The following is a 19,876-nucleotide window of genomic DNA, read 5'->3' as shown; positions in this document are numbered from 1 at the left end:
TATAGTTGATATAGAATTTTCACCGCTCCGTTTATATTTCAGAGGTTTCCCTTTTAATCTCTTTGAAAGAATTGGTGGTGTAAGACCGTGCACACTCTCAAAACAGTACAGATAAGAAGAATTGAATGCCATCATGGCCAAGCTTTACAGTGTCAGTGTTTTTGGAATTTATTTGACAAAATTTATATACTGCTCGATTGTAATAAAACCTCTTAGGCAGCTTACAAGAATTAAAATAATCAATAAAAACCACATAAAAACAATTAATAATACTAAAGATTAAAATTAGCAGTAGACTAAAAATATCTTAAGACATGTCAACATCTATGTGTCTGGATAGTCATGCCTAAATATTTTTTTTAAGCAGGTGTTGAAAAGAATACAGTGAAGGCACCTGCCTGATGTACATAGTTCCAAGTGGAGGTGCACCACACCAAAAGACTGATTTCTTACGAGTGCAGAACAAATATTAGTTGGCACCTGTAACAGTGCCAGTTCCACAGATCAAAATGTCAAGTGGGCATATATGAGGTAAGGCAACAGGTCCCAAGCTGTCAAAGGCTTTATATTCCAATAGTAACACCGTGAACTTGGCCCAGTAACAAACTGGCAACCAGTGCAGACTTCTGAACAGGGGTGCTGTGTGTTGATAGGGTCTCACTCCTGTCAGGAACTGTGCTGCAGCATTCTGCACTAACTGCAGTTTCCTGGTCAAGCGCACACGGAGTGCATTTGTTGCAGCAGGTAAAAGCCACTTCTAGCCCCTGAGGCTACCTGGTCCTCCAGTGACAAAGCTGGATCTCAGAGCACTGCATACCTACTCCTTCAGCAAGAGGGCAACCCCACCCAGGGCAAGCAATTCTCAGGCACAGGAACCATTCACACACATAGCCTCTGTCTTGCCAGGATTCAAGGTCAGCTTATTTTCCCCGTCATCCATCTCACCACTGCATCCAGCCACTGGTCCGGGGCCCACACTTATGGCATGTGCACTAATCAGTACTTGGGCACCTTCAGAGTGACACTTGCACTGTAGCCTTCATCCCACTTCCTTCATAGCCCGAAGCTCCCCAGAATACTATGGAGCCACCTGGACCCCTCAGTGCTGGAGAGAACACTTGGGAGCAATTAAGGGGACCTTGAGTAGGTGAGGTTAGGCAGAAATTAACTGTGTGAAGAAGAGCTCTGGCCATTTAAAAAAAAAAATGTGCAAAGGGCCTCTGTAGCAATAAGTGCTTAACTGTCTTACAGGAGTGAGACAGAACATTTATGAGCATATGAAGCGGCCATATACCAACATGACACATCTGTTGTTCTCTGACAGACAGTGGCTCCCCAAGGTTCCAGGCAGGAATTTTTCCTCAGCTGAGATTCTTCGCCTTTGACTGAACTTAACCATCCAGGGGTCCTTTACCTTTACATTTACCTTAACTGGAGATAGCAGGAATTGAACCTGTGCAACATTTCGCTTAGAAAAGAACTCAGACCAACACCTCCTTTACCTCTGCAGTTCATTTTCTTCTTTCTTCACAGCAGCAAAGGAAAGACGGAAGGCTGAGGCTGTATGATGAAAATGTTTATTGAAATATTTTTTGAAAAATGCAAACACACAAGTCACAGGTTTACTTCATGCAATGAAACATACATTAACCAAGTTCTACAAGGAACAGCAAACACACTAGAAAAACTTTATCTCGCCAGTACCAGAACATATGCGTCAGTGACATAGCTTAATAAAATATCCTCTCAATTTTAAGTGGGGTGGGAATGCTTGGGAGGATGTGAGCAGCATATTTGTGCACAAAATTAATGACTAAGGAACAAAAATAATATCACATGGATCATAAATCACTGACAGAAATCCTACAAGCTACAGAAATTGTGTACCAAGGTGGCGTTCTGACTAGAGGGCATGTTGCAGCTAGAGGTTGATCACTCCAGATAGTCTGTTCCTTTTGCCTTAGCCACAATGTTTGAGTATAGGCTATTGTTAATACCTTGGAGTATGTTTTGCTATGTTCAATAAAGTTCAGCCTCTCTAGGTATCCTACAACTTGCCCAAGAATCAGCCCACTGATGATTATTGGTGAAACAGAGAGCAAGTGAGGCAACACCTTAGCTGCTTATACCAAGTTTGTTTAAAATGCTAGAAGGGAGCTTCTTAGAAGTTTGACTCAGGCCTAGGCTTAAGGGTTCAAAGCAAAAACAACCATCGAAGGAATTCAGCACTGCGCTATTATGATCATTCCATCAGTGCAAGCATTTCTGCTTGCCAGATGAAACAACCTCCCTGCTTCTTCCCCTGCGTGCTATTATGTTGGAGAACATATGCAGGGGGAGGAGAGGAGAAAAGCTCTGTTGCACTGGCTCCTGTTGGCTGAACTGCTTATTTAAATCTGGCCCAAGTATTTCAACTACGTGTTTTAAAATGTACTTTATTTCAAAGCACAGCTCCGCTGACATCAATAAACAGGATTATTTGTTTTATTTTTTTATTTCAACATCTACTATGGGAGGAGAGGTTTGTGCAATTCAAAAGCTTACTTCCAGCAATTTGAACATAAGCTGGTCAAATATATCAACCCACTTGTGATTTTAATTATTTCAGCCAAATCTCTCTTTTTCATTATTGCCCAAGCCCCAACTCAAAACATTTTTATCAGTGTATCCTAATGGCCTCATTCATAGGAATCACTCCACTACAGGCATTATCAGCCAGAATCCAAAACACACATTTAGTTCTACACATCCCAGAGGGCACTGGACATGTGCTTCTTGAACAGCAGTCACCCATTCTGTTCTGCCAAGCCACTTGGGTGGTGGTGGGGTCCAATTAGTTTCCGGACCCAATTCAAAAGTGCTTGTTTTGACCTATAAGGCCTTCAAGAACCACCTCTTCCCCATATGAACCAACCCGAAGCCTTCGTTCATCATCTGAGGCCCTTCTTGTGAGAGAGGTCGAGGCAGCAACACAAGAATGGGCCTTTTCTGCAGTAGCCCCCGCTTGTGGGATACTCTCCCCAGGGAGGCACATCTGGTTCATTTGTTACATCTCATTAGGCACCAGGCAAAAACATTCCTCTTCTCCTAGGCCTTTGGCTAATTAAACAATCTATAGCATTTAAAATGGGCAGGGGGTATTGCTTGTGTTTGGTATTATTTATGCATTTTTGTGGTTTTGTATTGTAAACAACCATGTGATCTTCCGATGAAGGGTGATATAGAAATTTAATAAATAATAATAAATAACTTCAAATAAGGCATTTTCATAGGAAATGGTTTGATGTAGTACTGGTCTTTGGAGTTCAAGAATTCGCTATTGGGCTAATGCAAGCCCTCTGGAATTTAGCCATTATGTTGTATGCCACTGTTCTAAAGTAGCAGTTTTACACTTTCATGTAGTCCAATTCTAGCCATGTTTATTCAGAAATATATCTCACAAGAACCAGTCAGCATATTTGTAGGTGCATTGCCTTAGGATTGAACCGTGTGTGTGTATTACTCAGTTCACAGGTTTCTTTGAGCAGGCTCATACATTTAAACCCAATAAACTTCATTGATCCAATATATCTGATGACACAAGAAAACAGCAGCAGAGTTATTGTACAGGTGTGCTTGTTTAAACTACACAAACTGCCTTTGATCAAGATCAGGAGTTCCCACACTTTATCATGCTTTCCACTTATAGTGGCTCAGTATTTTTAGCCTGCACATCTAAGAATATGTTTAAACTTTGTGTTTAAACAAAGACTTGCCTGGTAGAAGGTAATCCTTGTCCACAGGTCAGTGGCAAGCAAACCAACAAAAAATGACCACCATGAAAAGTCATTCCACTAATCACTCAAAGACATCAACATAAAATGCAAGATGCACAGCCACTGCATGGAGTTTGGTCTTGGTGCTGATAGGGGATGAATAACTATACATTGATGCTGTTTCCTGGTCCAAATAAAGTATATAGGAATATCCTTGGGGATGAGCTCATCTCTCTTCTGTAAATTAACCACAACTACAGTGTTAGCTATGCTTACCTCAGTTTTATCTGTAAAATGTTTTAAGGCCTTCTGGAAAGGTAACAGAAATATGCTTTATGAGGCACAAGTCCTTGGAATGGGAGACTTTACAATGCAATCCTATACATGTCTACTCAGAAATAAGCCCCACCGAGTTCATCTACACATATGATTGGATGTCTTAGCTTTACATCACACAACTTTTTCTTTATCATTTCCTGGCAACTGCATCCTGGTTAAGGAGATAAGGCTACTTTCCCAAAGCAGCACAAAGGGATGTAAAATTGATTAGCCCCAGATGATCACCTGTTTAACATGCTTCTTGCAGCAGAAAGGAGAAAGGAAACTATGTGCTTGATGAAAAAAACAAAAAAGAAATGGTATACCAATATACCTGATTTATGTAATTTGCTACTCTAAAAGGCATTAAAAGGGTATTAGACAAATGGAAGGACAGAGCTATCAACTAGCTAAATGGCGCAGTCTGCGCAGAGGCAAACGGCATGAGAGGGCTGTTGCTTTCATTCTCTGCTTGGGGCTTTTAAGAAGCATCTGGATAAGGTCACTGTTGAAATCAGGATACTGACCAGACAGACTCTTGGGAAGAACATGAAGGGTTGTTGTTTTGTTTTTATATTCTAATAAGCTTTCCTCTCACTTGAAGATTCTCAGAGAATTTTTTTTTTTAAGAGGCAGAAGCAAAATAAGCAGAAACTGGGCTGTAAAGAACTGAAAAACACAAAAGCAAAACAAGCCTTTCAGAAGCTAGCAAGTCCCCAACCACAGAGATCATACAATGGAACAGAGCTACAAATTTTAAATTTAATTCAGTCATGCCAATTCTACACTTGCCTATGAAAGTGCTGAAGTAAAAATAAAGCACATAAGGGAAGATTGATGAGGATTATAAAATATTCTCTCAATTTGAAACAACAACAAATTGCTGAAGTATTCAGTTGCTTCAAAAACATCACACAGAACAAATGGAGCAGGGATCAAAGTACTTCAAGTGCGTTGTTACACTATATTGATGAGGCCTTCACAATTATTTTAGAAAATTTCAATCCCTTTGGCCCCTGATCTGAAATCATAGCTTATCTGTCCTAATGCCTGAAACTGGTTTTCCATTCCATCTCAAAAAATGCTTTAAAAATTACGTGTATCAATCCCAGACAAGTATGTGCATTTTCCCTGGCTATCTCCCACATAACTCTTTAGGTGCCAAAATGATAGTTCTCCAGGGATTTTAGGTCTGTGATCCAAGAAAGAGATCCAGATTTCATGATCTGAAAATAGGACAACCATACACACATTGTGCCCTGGCTGCATCTCTATAGCTGAACAGTTCTAAGTCCCGTCAGTATTTGGAGAGGCATGTGGTGTGTATTTATCTTCAAACATGGTTTCAAAAAGTACATTACATTTGTATGTGGCCAAAGTGTGTTGGCAAAAGACCAATTTTAAACTGATTTAATCAACAAGAGCAGCACTGAAACCAATGTGTTATTAAACAGACTGTAGAAAGGAGAACATGTAAGGCCTTTGCTCAATTTGAATCTACTGCAGTTTAGGTTATTAAATCTTAATTTCAACTTCTGTTCTCTTTCCCAGAGTGAACTATTTCCAGCCAGGAAGGAGACATTGCCTCCTATATTTATAGGTAGAACATGCAGTACGACTTCAGTAGCAATTAACATGAGCAAACACACCTCTAGCAGGCATGGGCTAAAGAACAAAGACAAATTTATTGTGCTGAACAGAGATTTTCATATTACTTGTGTGACAAAAAGCAGAGAACTCTGTAACAAACAAACTTAACTCAAACTTGCATACTGTACTTGATTCACACAATCTGTCTGTATAGTCTCCTCTTCAAGCAGAACCAAAATAAAAGCCCTTGTATTGGACATATTTAGCAGACTCTGTGTGTATTGTAAAATGTGGGAAGTCAAGAAATTAACTTTCACAGGGAAAATGCTTTGAACAATAACGAACAACAGTGTTTAAAAACATTCAGAGGGAAGAGAGTCTTTAAAGCTAACCATGGGCTGTGCAAGGGAGCTCCTGTTTCTGGCTTCAAAAATACAGCAGCTGCTGTTCAGGATATTTATAGAAAAATAAATACACATACTGTCCTTTAAGCCAAATAATCAATTTGCGTTGCTACTGGATTGCCTATCATTCTCTTCCCCTCCAATTGATTTGCAGAAAGATAAGCCCAAAGTTTGCTTCTTGCAAGTCCTGTGCTTTGCAAACTCTGTGCTTCTCACTTATTGGCCTGGAATCAGCCACTAATTTCTCCATTCTCACTGCAAATAAAAACAAAATGCCTAGGAGCAGCTACAGCTGACTTCCACTTTAAAAGTTAGCAGGAGCCCTTGTTTGCCAGGCCTCACTACCAACAATTAAAAGACTTAGGTTTTCACTCCAAGTCTTTAACTTTTTAAAAAAAAAAGTTCAATGGAACCAATAGTCTCTTGCTACCTTATTTGCTTTGCAACTTTCCCTTCCTTGGCAAAGTACTTAATACGGCATAGTTAGAGAACCATCATGTCCATTTGGAAGATAGATTCTTTGGCATTGCACCTTCTAGCACTAAACTATCAGCAAAAGATAGCTGTATATATGATCAAGGGCATTTCCTCAAAAGGTCTCCAAAATGTGTGTGTATCCTTCATACTATAACTTTGCTGCAATCATGCAAAGAGCCAAGCAAACACAAGAGATAAACATCAGCAGCCGCTGTTTTAAAAGGCATACTCCAGAGTTGCTTCTGAAATCCTGATAAATACATGTATTAGTCCTTTGCTGCAGAAAGGACTATGTGACCTACACATATATACCCTATAAAACCTGAGCTGTGAACGATAGGTGATGCGACTGCCACTCCTCTGAAATGTAACAGTTATCTGTGCCACTTATGCTGTATTAAAGACTGGCAATGGCCTCCAAAGCCTGAATGCAAGGAAAGAGGCTCTCTTACCAACTAACACCTGAGATATTAAACTAGAGGTGTCAAAAATAAGGCTGAGGAAAATCCCTTATGTGCATTATAGAACACTCTACACAATATCATGAGGGCTAAGACGTTGATGCCCAGAATAAAGGACCTCACTTGCCAATAAATGCTACTGCATGGCTCAGTTTTCCATCACTGGGATGGAAAGGGATGCTGTGTACTCGTATGACTGTGCACAATGGCCTTCTTGTAGCTTGGAGTGCTTATTGGTGGAGTGCACAGGCACGGCACAGCAAATATGAACAAGCATAACTATATTATCATATGCAAACTACATTATCATAATTTGCTTCCAGTGAAAGTGACTTTTTTTCCAATGAATCCACTTGTTGGAATAAATTGACACACCAGCCCATTTTGGGTTTGACACCCCTATCTTAAGCTACACTGAATTCAGGCAAAAAGTCAACCAATGAAAATAACATTAGCCCCAAAAGGTCTGGAGGAAGAAGAATCTTTGTTTGATGAATTGCTTGACTAGAATTATTTGGTTTATGCTTCCTTCTTCCATTTTGTGCCTTTTCTGAGAGAAAATACATGTAACTTAAAATTCTTTCAGACAAGCTGTGAAATCCAGGTATCTATACCAGGCAAATACACACCAATTTTGCCTTACAATAAACTAGCTACATTTGCACAGAACTAGAAGAGAGAAGACAGGCTGGCAATGGCCTGGATGGCATACATATGTGCCATTTCAGAAGCTTCCCAGAGACCAAGCAAATGGCAGTGCACCGCAGCATAGTAACAATGCAGTTTCTACAGGCTGCTTTGGCAGCTGATCCCAGTGATTATTTGCAGATAGAGGAGTAGAAGGTGATAATATATTTACCCCAAAAGAAAAGGCATATTTCAACTTCAGTTCATGGAAGTGCAATAGAAAGTAAAAGCAGACACCTGAACCTGGTCCAGTGATTTGCTTTCTGTAACTAAGCTCTCAGATTGGTGTCTGCATAAAACAAACGAGCTGCCAATAATCACGTGCATCACTTTAACAGTGAGGATGAAGGAAGTCATCCATACATAAGCATAGAGATTCAGCCATCAAGTGTGTGCCTGTTAGGAGATACTAGTCATGACAGGCAGCTTGCTTTGGTGTCTTATGGCCCACCCACTCCAAATCTCATTAACTGCTCTAGCTGGTATAATAGACATGGAAGAAGAGAATCTTGTTGCGTAGAAGTGAGTAAGAATTGTCAAATTTGAGCAAGTAGATGCCCTCGCCTGGATAATCGTGGCTGCCTACTTGCACTTCCCGGTGGCTATCCCTTCGGTAGACAGGCATGATCTCCCCATAACGGGTTCGCAAATAGCTTCTGGAGCCTCTTTCCACATCACCAACTGGAATAGGTCCTGAGAATAAAAAAACACACAAAGCATCAGTGAACAAAGCAAAAAAAAAAAAAAAGACTAAAACGTGTCATCAGACTGACTAAGGAAGTTCACAAGAAGAAAACATTATGCTTTGCAGTGGACTAAGTTTGCAGCTTTCTAAGTTAAGTGTCTGCTGATGACAATGAAGTTCTACAGATTTTCTTTTTTAATCTCGATGTTGATTATAATTTATGTTGATGTTCAGTATGTGTTTTATGTTTTTATTTTATGAGACATGACAGTCATAATTCCTCTTCCCTCCATGTCCCTTTTCTCTTGTGTGTTGTATATTACATAATGTAATTGTTATTATGCCATCCATCTGACTGGGTTGTCCCAACCACTCTGGACGGCTCCCAACAAAATATTAAAACACAAAAAACCTCAAACATTAAAAACCTCCCTGACTTCTAAAAGTCAGATAGAAGTTTATTTCCTTGGCATCTGATGGGAGGGCATTCCACAGGGTGGGCATAACCACCAAGAAGGCCCTCTGCCTGGTTCCTTGTAACCTCGGAGCTGCATCACAGCATGCTGATATTAAGGCAACAGTCATGACTCTTGCCCAGTTCTGCACTGACCTTCAAACTCTTCATCATCGTCATCTTCATCACTTGATTCACTAACTTGCACAGTAATTTCAGTGCTAGTAACAGAAGTCCAATCAAAATAGACTCCAAAGCCAATGTCATAATCTTCTGTGGCAAACTCCCAGCAGACACGCTTCCCATCAGGGTGAGTTGGCACCCGGACTGTTAACACCTCACCCCGTTTCACTACCATTCGGGCATTCTTCTCCTTTGTCATCTTTGTTTTGAACTCCCTTATCTTGGCGCTTGTCCAAGTAGTGGGGGGAATTAGAGGTGGAGGACGAGCTGAAAGAAACAAGGAAAGTATTACTAGCTTGTAATCAACAGAGGGCATAGTCTTTAATTTCATTGTACATTCTAAATCATAACACTGTGAACAAGCGGAATAGATTTTGCATGTGCAATGGGACTTCACCTTCCTGCAGTCCCCCAGGCATTCTCAATATATGCTCTGAAGAATTGAGAAATCCCCTGGGTACATAAAGGAAAGAAGAAGAAAGGAGAGTCTCATTGTGCAAACTGAACCCCACTGATGCAATGGTGAATTCTGCTCATATGGTGGCCAACTTTCAAAAAGTTCAAAAAGAAATAGTAGTACTCCTCCAACTTTATGCTGGTAGAGCTCTTCAAAACTGCAGATAACTATTTTTCTTCCTCTTCATCTCAACCCAACTTTACCTTCGGATGATTGACACTAGTCTTTTAATGTCACTGACAAACACAATCTATCTCATATTTAAACAAACTATACACCCAGACTTAGTATGCATTAGTTTCACATAGAAAAGCTTCTCAAGGGGAATCAGTGACAATGTGTTTAATTGTCAACACTATCCTAACACAGTTGATTTGCTATGCCAAAAGGGCTGTTTTAAATGAATTTCTAGTCTGGGGCGGGGGGGACCACCCCCAGAGAAATATAGCTTTGAGAACCTTGCTCCAGGGCTGAATAAATGAAATCAATTATTTCAGCTCTTTTGGTGTCTCCATTCCCTTGCTTCCCTGCAGATTTCCAACTGTATCATAGTGTTCTAGCCACGTATTTTACAGGTTGGACTCAAACACCACTGAATTTTAAAAAAAATTAAATTGAAAACAAAATAAGAGCAGACATAGTCTAATGTCCCAGTCTCCGATTTTTCTAAACTTATAAATCAATTTCATGTTTGAAGATTTATACCAGAGTATCAATATTACATTTGGGATTTGTCCAGAACTCTGGCTACTAATAAATAATACTCTGAGACAGTGATGTAGTCTTAAATCTTACCTTTCTTCTGCTCACCCAGTAAATCTGTAGTTTCCAGCTCTGCTGTAAGGACATCTACTGCTCCTGTGTATTCAGACTGTATCATGACTATATCACCTGGTCCTTGTGGGTCAGGATACTTTGTCATCCGCACTACAGCCTCCTATGCAGAGGACACAAGCTTCCTTAGAATCACACCATATATTTTTGAAATTACTACATTTATTTGTATTTAATTACTAAATTTTACCTGTTGATGCACAATTTCTAGGTCACATACCGAAAACCATGGAGATTTCTTAAGGGTAGGAACTAGATTACCAGGAGACTCTGCATATATCTTTTAAGACATGATACATTTACTGTGCCTCCCTCTACATAACTACACTAGTGATCATACCACCCACCCTCTTCTCCTGGAGCAAATGTAAAGTACAAAAATAGTAGCACAAAAGCGATATGTTGGGCAAGAGACCAGTAGCAAAACTAGGAAGCAGGTGCACTGGCTGTTACAGTGTATAAAGACATATTCCCCAGGTTAAAATCTGACAATACTAGTAAACACTGCCAAAATTGCCCTGACCTCATCCTTGGAGCTCTTCAGTGGAAGACAGGTTGGGCATACAGAAATTCTCCTGAAATGAAATCATGTCAAAGTGCATTCATTGCAATAATTAGGCTAATACAACTTTGCCATTAAGAGACATCTATTTCAGTTCATTTTAAAATGCATGAAGCACAGACCAACATTTGCATCTGTAGTCTCATAGCCTTACTGTTAGGAAAACAGCAGAGAATAAAGAAACCAAGTGCTAAAAAATGACAAAATACTTTGACCTTTTTCCAAAGTTCAATTTTCAATTCAAATCTTACCTTTTAAGGAGAATCAAATGCAAATCAAATTACTTTCTAAGTACTATATTAAACACTACAGCTACTCAGCAACAGATAGAAAGAACTCTGGCAGACATATATTTTTTTGGCACACTCTTCCATTGTCTCTCAAGACACAGATGTCAACAATCTTACTCAAGATTCTTATCTCTGCTCTCCAAATTCAAAGGCTGCATTTGCATCACTGAAGTGACCTCTCTGGGGTGCAACCCTGGGCAGCATGTATGGAGGTCCTGGGCTGCCCAGATGACAGGACCCCACTCTTGGCTTTGCTGATATGGTCCAAAGAAAGAAAAGCAATACATTTGGCACCAGCTTGGTTGCAGGAGTTGCCAGAAAGAAGCATAAAAGATACCATCCAACCACCTTAGGGACTCCACTTTGGATTTGTGTCGGGTTAACTCCTTAGCCTTTGCTTCTCCTGAAGATATCCCAAAAGGCAGTAGAGGTCAATTCAAAGGAATTCACAGAATTTATATATGCCCAAGTCAAATCTTGTCTAAATTTGTAAGACACCGTTTGCAACTTTGTTCTATTGTGTAACTCACAAGTTCTCCAACTTTCTACCCCTAGGAACCAGCTGAGAGGGCTGAAAAATATTGGGGACCACCAGTCACAAAATTGTAGTGCAACCCTAACACTTTCCTTTGTATTTCTATTTTGCTATTATAAAGAATATTAACCTCTCTCTCTCTCTCTCTCTCTCTCTCTCTCATTTTTTCAGCACCTCCTCTGGTCTTTTAGCCTCAGAGGAGGGAGACTTTTCCCCCTCTCTCTTTAACCGCCCCCCCATCTCCCAGCAAACTTTACTCAGAATATGGGAGGGTTGGTTTGCTGGTGCTGGCATTTTTCCAACAAAAAAGGCTACAGCATGGCCAGAGGACAATGCAGGTGAGTAAGGAGGCACTGGATGAGACATGGCACCAAAGCCCTATTGAAAGTGGACTTAGGCACCATAATGGTCCCCAGCCATTTGAGAAACACTAGTCTAGCTTCACCCTCTCCCTCATATGTTGCAAAGCCACACATATGTCTTTTCACACTTCTTCCTCATCAAAGGGTTTTTTAATTTTAAAATTTTGCAGACCCCAGAGAAGTAAAAAATGTCCAAAAATTTATCCATGTCTTAACAGTACACAAAGTGTGATAAAGTGTTCTTTTAATACAAAGAACAGCCCCATAAACTTAACAGGAAGTACACATGTATTATGAACAGTATCACAAATAAACCTAACAAAGTGTATTGCCCATGTGCTACAAAGACGAATGCATTCAGAAATAACACTGTGCAGACAGTCTAGGAAGCCAGTCCCCTACCTCTTTTGGGTGCTGATGTTGATCAGTTAGGATTTCTTCCTTTCCTTCTACATCTTGCTCTTTCAGACCATCGTCAGCATTTCCACAATCCTTTGTAGCCTCTGCATTCACAGGTGACCCACTCTGCAGCCTCTCAAAGAAAAACAGCAGATCAATTCAATATGTTTTAAGAGAAATTCAGGATGTTTTCAGGCAGGTGAAACAATCATAAATGAATCTCCAATCAAATGGGGAAATTGAATAAGGATGCTAAAGAAAGGGATGCTAAAGAAACAAGATTTCTTTAGTGTGTGTATTCCTGACACAACCACATAAAGCTGTCTCAGCTGAGCCAATGCTACAGTGAATAATTCTGCAGCTTTGTACTCCCTTAGGTAGCAGAAATACAGCCCAGCTGAGCCCATCCAACCACCACTTCATAGCTGAAATACTTTGTAAACATTGGCTTTAGCAAATCATACCCTGCACTCAGGCTGATTAATTCATCTAGACAGAAAAAGTACATCAGAATAATGTGACAGTTTGATGCAAGCATCTCCATGTCTATAAATGAAATTTTCGCAAATAATGTTTTTTTAAAGATACATTAAGCCTTATGCAAATACATTTTACAGATAACAACACAGGGCTTACCAACAAACCTTCAGGACTAACCAGAGCAGTAAGTTCCTGTCCCAGTTAACTACTCTGACCTCTGGAAAGATGGGAGCAGGGCAACATGACCAAGTCTGGGGTTATTTAACCTTGGTCACGTCCTGTCTAAAACTGATATTTGACAGTTTAACTGGCAGAGAGAGTCTGGCTGGCTATGGAAGTAGCTAGGTGTGCTTAGGGATTTGTCAGGCAGGATAAACCTGTATAATTTCCTCATGTGGAGGAAAAGGACATGGAAAAGGACTAGAAGTGCTTTTAGAGGAGTGGGTACCCATTCTAGGAGTAGATGGTTTTAATAGAAACAATTCTGTTGTAGAGGACTATAAATTCTGGTTTAGACCTGAAACAGTATTTCTGACAGAAAATAAGTACTGTGCCTTTAATAGTTAAACCTTCAAACCTTTTCTCTCTTTCAGTGTTCATTAATATTTTCATCATGCCTCAGCTTTAATTTATAACTTGTTTAGGGAATAAGTTGTCACAGTTGTTACTGGCAATCTTATAGGATGGTACTCAACTATGTTTTACTCAAAGTAGACCCTTTTAAATGAATTAGCTTAGTTGTATTCATTAGTTTCAGTGGGTCTACGAGAAAAATATAGTGGAAAACCTCTCTCTGTATTTCTCTCCCTACCCACCCCCACCTATTTTTGTTTTTTCGAAAGCCCCCCTTAGGGTCCATTTTGGAGGAGAAACTAACAAAAATAATAATAATTTTAAAGAATAATCTAATTAGAATCTATTATCTAAAAGTAAAGAACATATTTCCATCGGGAAAACATTTAATATTTAAACCTCTGCTAGTTTAGACAGCAAACATGGTAGTAATGAAAAAAAAATTACCTGGCATTCATGCTATCTTAGAGATTAAAGCAAAAGCCTATTTGGCATCAATGGGATGCTGCAAAGCATCCCTGGATGAAAACATAATTACAGAGGCAGCCAGGATTTCTATCTCCTCTATGCTCCAGAATTCAAATGCCAGGATTACCTAAGTTTGCTACTAAAAATAACACTGTGCTTTCACAATGAAAGCAAAGTTTAACTCATTGAATCCCGCTCTTTCTCTTGTTAAACATGGTGCACTATAGGGCATTACAACTATAATATAATACAATTATCAATAGATCAGCATCTGAACACTTCAAAAACCCATCAATAAAGAATCAATATGTCATTTACAGATATTTTACAGGAGTAACAGAATATCCAACAAAACTACTGAATGAAGCAACTGGCAAATATTCAGTTATATATTCTATATTGCGAAGGAAAGCTGAGCTGATTGCTAGACTCCTTCATCACCAGAAACTCTCCTTCATTGCTCCTGAGCAAGACCTAATGCAGGCCTTCATTACACATATTTCCTACCTGCACTGCAAGGCATCATTTTCAGATGTGGCAGCTGCCTGGAAAGTAGATCTTTCATTCTCTAGAAGAGGGTAGACAGAAATAATATTTGGTTTTTCGGCAGTTGTAAAACTCTAGCTATTATCCAGTGCTAGGCTCTTATGAGTGAAAGGGAGGGAGGCAAGTTTTGGCTATTTTTCATTTCCCCCTGCAGCCCCTCATTCTCCCTGAAAAAGCTGCTTCAGCAGTTGAGGGACTCTCTGAAACAATGTGGGAGGGAGTGCTGAGGACTTCAGAGCAAATGGACAGTCAGCAAAAAATGCATTCCACACCTACTTCAGGCTATATCACCATCACAACTTAAAAGACATACTCTGCTTCCTTAAAGTCATATAACAAGCAGAGCACAATGAGTTGTTATGACAGTATCCAGATTGTATAGCGTCTGAGCCACAGAATACAGATGTGGCAGCCTGACAGGCAGGCCCCAGATTTAAGGCATCCCTTGCTATATAAACATCTCTTCTCTCCATTACAGCACAGGACAAGCAAAATGGCAATGGCCATCAGTACGTATCATGATGCCTGCCAAACTGTCCCTTTCAGTTCTTAAACAGTAGTGAAAAAATCAGGGAAAACATTAATATTGGGTGAAAACCAACAACCGTGGAAGGACAATGAGGAGTAACTTAATAAACAAATTAGGACCATCGCTAACGCAAACATAGTCAAGAAGAACACAGATAACCTTTTCTAAACAGGAGAACAGGATGACATTTTAATTCATTTAATCACTGGCTTTTCAGTAGAGATTACTCAGAATGGGAGCACGCTATCATTAGTTTTATTATTTAAATTCATTAAAGCCCAGACCAGGAGTGACAAATTAAATTTATAATTGTTTATAAAGCTCTGGTATACATTGTTTACCGAATGTAGATTTAATGTAGGAACTGGGAACAGGCAATGCCATAAGAGCTTTTATCTAGGTTGATTATCTTTAGAATTGTAAGAAAGCACAACAGTATGGTGATGGCAATGCACAATTTTCTTTTCACAAGTTAGAAATTATACATATATGTACTGTAAATGAAATTCTGCAGATTAATCACATTTAAATGTGCTTGCTCATTTTCTGCATTTCCCCCCATTTCTCGGGTTTCTAATGTTCAGCTTTTCAAAGAATGTCTGATTCGGGAGAACAATTTGGAGAAATAAAGGAAAGTATGGAGAATGACAACCAATTAGTTTGGAAAATATGGAGAACACTGCTGAAATAATAGTGAGAACTACCATAGTGCTTTCAGAGCATTACATATATTATCTCATAATCCATAAATACTCATGTAAAATAGCCCAGCATTTTCATCTCTGAGGTAGGGTGTGGGGGGGTGTGAGTGAGTGAGTGAGTGAGTGAGAATAGTTGCTTGATACCACCAGCTGCAGCAGTTGTTTGACTTCAGCTCATCAGCCCCAGCTTGGTGAGTCTATGGGTCATCGGGAGGAATCATGGGGTACTGGTTCTTAAAACGATTTTAGAAAGCCAGTTCTGAACATTTAAGTTCTGGAAGTGATTTCCAAAACATTTTACAGGTAATTTTGTTGCCCTGCCCTTTTGTTCAGTTTTACAGATTTTCAGAAAACTATCCAAAGCAGTAAGTAAATGCTTGTTGTCAGTGCTTTTTTGTGGGGGGACGCAGGGGTATGCATACCCCTAAACATTTTGTGAATCTAAAGTTTGGCCTCATCGAGGGGCATTATTTCAATATGAGTAGGAAAATGAGAGTACCCCTAAATATGTTTAAAGAAAAAAGCACTGCTTGTTGTGATAAAGTCTCAACAACTAATTTAATAATTCCTTCCTTAACCTAGGCTTAGCATAAAAGATCCCTCTTACATTAGTGCTTATCTGCTCAGATGAACAGAAACTTTACATCTTTCAAAAACAATTAAGGATACTGTACTGTACTACAAATACAGTAAAGCTATTCTACAATTTCCTTAAGCCAGTATAGATTTTGGCATCAAGTACAGTATTCAGCATGCTAAGAATTTCAAGCTGGTTTTGTTTGTATTCATTTTTTTTAAATGTACATTTTTAGCTCTTAAGGCTGTGAAGATAAGACTTGAAAATGTGTAGGCAGCAACTGACAGGGTTTTGAGAGAGGCTGTTGAGCAGAAATTACAGTACAGGTGTGGGGGGCTCCAATATTGTTTGCATAAAATGATTGGGGGCTTCCCTTTTGTGCAGGATTTTGATTTAAAACAAACAAATGAATTATTTAGAATCCAGACCCATCAATGGCTTAGAAGTTCTGAGGATCACCACAATTAAACCATAAATAAATAAAGGGGAAAGAAGTGGGGTGAGGGAGACTTCCTCCCACAATTATAACAGGTAACCAATAATAGGGAACCAGAACAGAAGCAGGTATTTACTTTAAAGGTTGTCACAGCTGCACAGTGAGAGTTGTGTGTTTTTAAGAAGGAAAGAAGTGCATTAGCTTTGCAAACACAGGAGGAGAAAAAAGTCCAGAACTCCAATCTCCATCTAGGAGAATCACCAGCTTGTCTCAAAGCCAGCGCTGACACCCAATACTATAACAACAGATGATTTCATTTTTATATTTCACTTATTATTATTATTACTCAACATCCTTTGCATATTGATATTGATATGTGGGAGCTAACTAACATTAGGCACTGCTTATTCAGTGGTGGTGGGGACTTGGCATTTACACAGCACTTCCACATACATTATTTTGCTGTGATCCTTACAAACAATTGTCAGAAATTATACTGCTGATAACTGAAGATAAGAGATTAAGTCTATGGCTTCCTTATGTCTACCGTTGAGTTCAGATGGCAGAAACTAGATTTGAAATAGGGATATTCTGATCAAAGGTATCCTCTCGGATAACAATGTATACTAATGGGGTTTTGAAGTATTTGTTGTCTCATTTGCTAGGGCAGGATCTGCTTAGACCTGCCTTTTATTTGTATAGATTTTCAGTTTTTTAAGGTATTTATTGGCTGTGCTAGTTGTAATTGACTTCATTATTTCTATTGTTTGTAGATCACTTTTTCTAAGTGACGAATAAATAATAACAACTGGGGTGGGGGCTCAACTGCACAGAGTCTTAAGTCTGTGCACAGGGTGTATACTTTTAAATCTACCACTGATTTCTAGGATCCTCCATTTTAATGATTAGTCAACAACACATTTCCATTGCTTTCACTTAAACCTCTCTATGCTGTGTTATTACACTTGAGATTTTAGAAGTGAAGTGTCTGGTGCATAAAACAAGAAAGCAAAGACGTTCATGGCGATGCCACTACTGTCTGCTACCTGATGCAACAGTTACACCAAGGTGCATTAGCCCAATTAGAAAACAACTGGTATGCTGAGGGAAAAATTAAACAATGCAGTAACCCAAGGGAACAAAAGCTATTAAAGGCTAGCTCCTGACAAACAAGAATATCAAACAAGCTCATCAAACAAGCAATACTGCAGTATATTATGCTCCACCACACTATTTATTGAGGGATAAATAAAACATTGATGGGTACTGCAAAACATATAATGCAGTATTATGATTTTGTTCTGACACCTGTTCAACACTGTTCTACACAGTACTGATTAAGTTCTTGGTGATCTCCTTACTAAAGTGATTCTGTGATATCCAGTTATTCTTAACGCTGATCTTTCTGTTACAATGGAAATGAGTTTATGCTCTTTGGTTCCACTTCTAGCTACTGGGATTCCAACAATTGTGAAGAACATCAATATGGGCAGCCCATCTTCAGGAAGTCTTTCATGCTGCAATTCTGCCTTGCCCCAACACACCTAATACCCTGGTCTTCTGTAATACACATGACTCTTCCTTGTACCTTGGTTTCAACTGATCAACATAAAGAAAAAATTGACAATTTATGCAACCAGTAAACCACTTGTCCAAGCAACGACGATTGCAGAAAAATGCGTAATCTGCCAACACTCAAGGCATAAATTCTGGTATGGATGGAGCTAGCATATCTACAGATGTATAGGATAGTGAAAGGATGCATGTAAACTTAACTTTAATTATTACTTGTAGCTTAAGCACTACAGTATGTTGTCATGGAAAATGGTGTGCAAAGCGAGAATCCAAAAAAGGTAGGGGTCCTTTCTAACTGATGCCCCTGGGAGGAAAGGATGCACTGAGTTCCTTAGAAAAAACCACGGAACTACAATGACAGTCCAATCCTACAAATATTTATTCAGAAGAAAACCCCATGGTCTTCTTACTCCCTCCAGCGATTCACTTGCACCTCGAGTTTTCGAAGGCATCAATCAAACCAAGGACGACTATATACTTAAAACGGAGGTCTAGGAGGGTCTGTCTGGAAACAGAAATGGATTGTTCTTCCTACTGACCAGGAGGTGGCCAGCAACTGTCTTTTCAGGACCCCCAGCCGGCCTCAGGATGACTCTTTTCAGGCTTCCGCGACGCCTCGCCTCGAACACCTGCAGCGCCAGCAGAGCAGCCACAACCCCCAGCGCCTCAGCCCGGGCTCCTCGCCGCGCGCCCCAAGCCCGCTTCCCCCAGAGTAAACGCCTCCCGTCGCGACCTCGCCGCTCCCCTCGTTTTGCTTATTGAATACCAAGCAGCTCCCCGAGCGGCAGAAGTTCAACAGGTGGAGCATTCGCTTGCCACAGGGAGGGGGCACCTGTTGGATTTCTGCCTGCAGCGCCGCTGCCAGGGAGCGAGGGAGGTGGCGAGCCACACGGGCCCTCCTCCCGCGCTCCGTCAGTCCCCGGGGAGGGGGAAGGCCCTGACAGAGACGACGTTTTCTTTTGCCCCCCGCCCCGCTATCTCCACCCCGCAGCCGCGAGGGAGGCCCCCGAAGTACCTGAGGAAGGCGACAGCGGAGGCGTGAGGCGCGGCTTCTTCTCGTCGTCTCCAGCCCCGCCAGCGGGGCAACTGTCACCGCCGCCGCCGCCGTCGCCGCCTCCTCCCAAGCCGTTGGCCGCGGAGGGTTCGAAGCGGGTGCCCACGGCGGCGGCGGCGGCCAGCACGTCCGACATGGGAAGGCGGAGGGCTGAGCCGCCCGAAAGCAGCCGGGGAGGGTCGAGCGGAGCCGAGCAAAGCCGGAAAGAGCCGAGCGGCGATCGTAGCCGCTCCCGTCCCCCTCCCTCACCCGCGACCACCGCCGCAGCCTCCTTCTTCTCCTCCTCCTCCTCTTCTCGGGCCTCCGCCCTACGTAGTTCCCGCCTAAAGCCGGCCGCTTTCGAAAGGGCCGCTTTCGTCAGGCTGCTACAGAGGCTTCTCTGGCGGGCGGGATGGGGAAAGGAAAGGCGGCGCACTTCCCGGAAGCGCTGGTAGCCATGGAGACCGTTCCAGGAAGGACGCGTTGCCATAGCGGCGCCGTTGCT

At 40.9% G+C, this 19,876-nt stretch overlaps 1 protein-coding gene across 1 annotated transcript; it reads right to left on the bottom strand.

The window, feature by feature from the left end:
- Window positions 1-1,561: 1,561 nt before the first annotated feature.
- On the bottom strand, window positions 1,562-19,861 carry TMED8 (transmembrane p24 trafficking protein family member 8; the record flags this gene model as incomplete). Its single annotated transcript, XM_080980142.1, has 6 exons — window positions 1,562-8,385; window positions 8,988-9,281; window positions 10,267-10,408; window positions 12,457-12,586; window positions 14,482-14,542; window positions 19,354-19,861. The coding sequence occupies 6 exons, from the start codon at window positions 19,859-19,861 to the stop codon at window positions 8,168-8,170; spliced, it is 1,353 nt and encodes a 450-aa protein (XP_080836268.1). The 3' UTR covers window positions 1,562-8,167.
- Window positions 19,862-19,876: the final 15 nt, after the last annotated feature.

The sequence above is a fragment of the Podarcis pityusensis genome (assembly GCF_964106645.2).
Source record: "Podarcis pityusensis genome assembly, chromosome: 1".
Classification (NCBI taxonomy): Eukaryota; Metazoa; Chordata; class Lepidosauria; order Squamata; family Lacertidae; genus Podarcis; species Podarcis pityusensis.
Note: the sequence above shows the minus strand (reverse complement) of the source record. Positions and strands in the feature narration are given on the sequence as shown.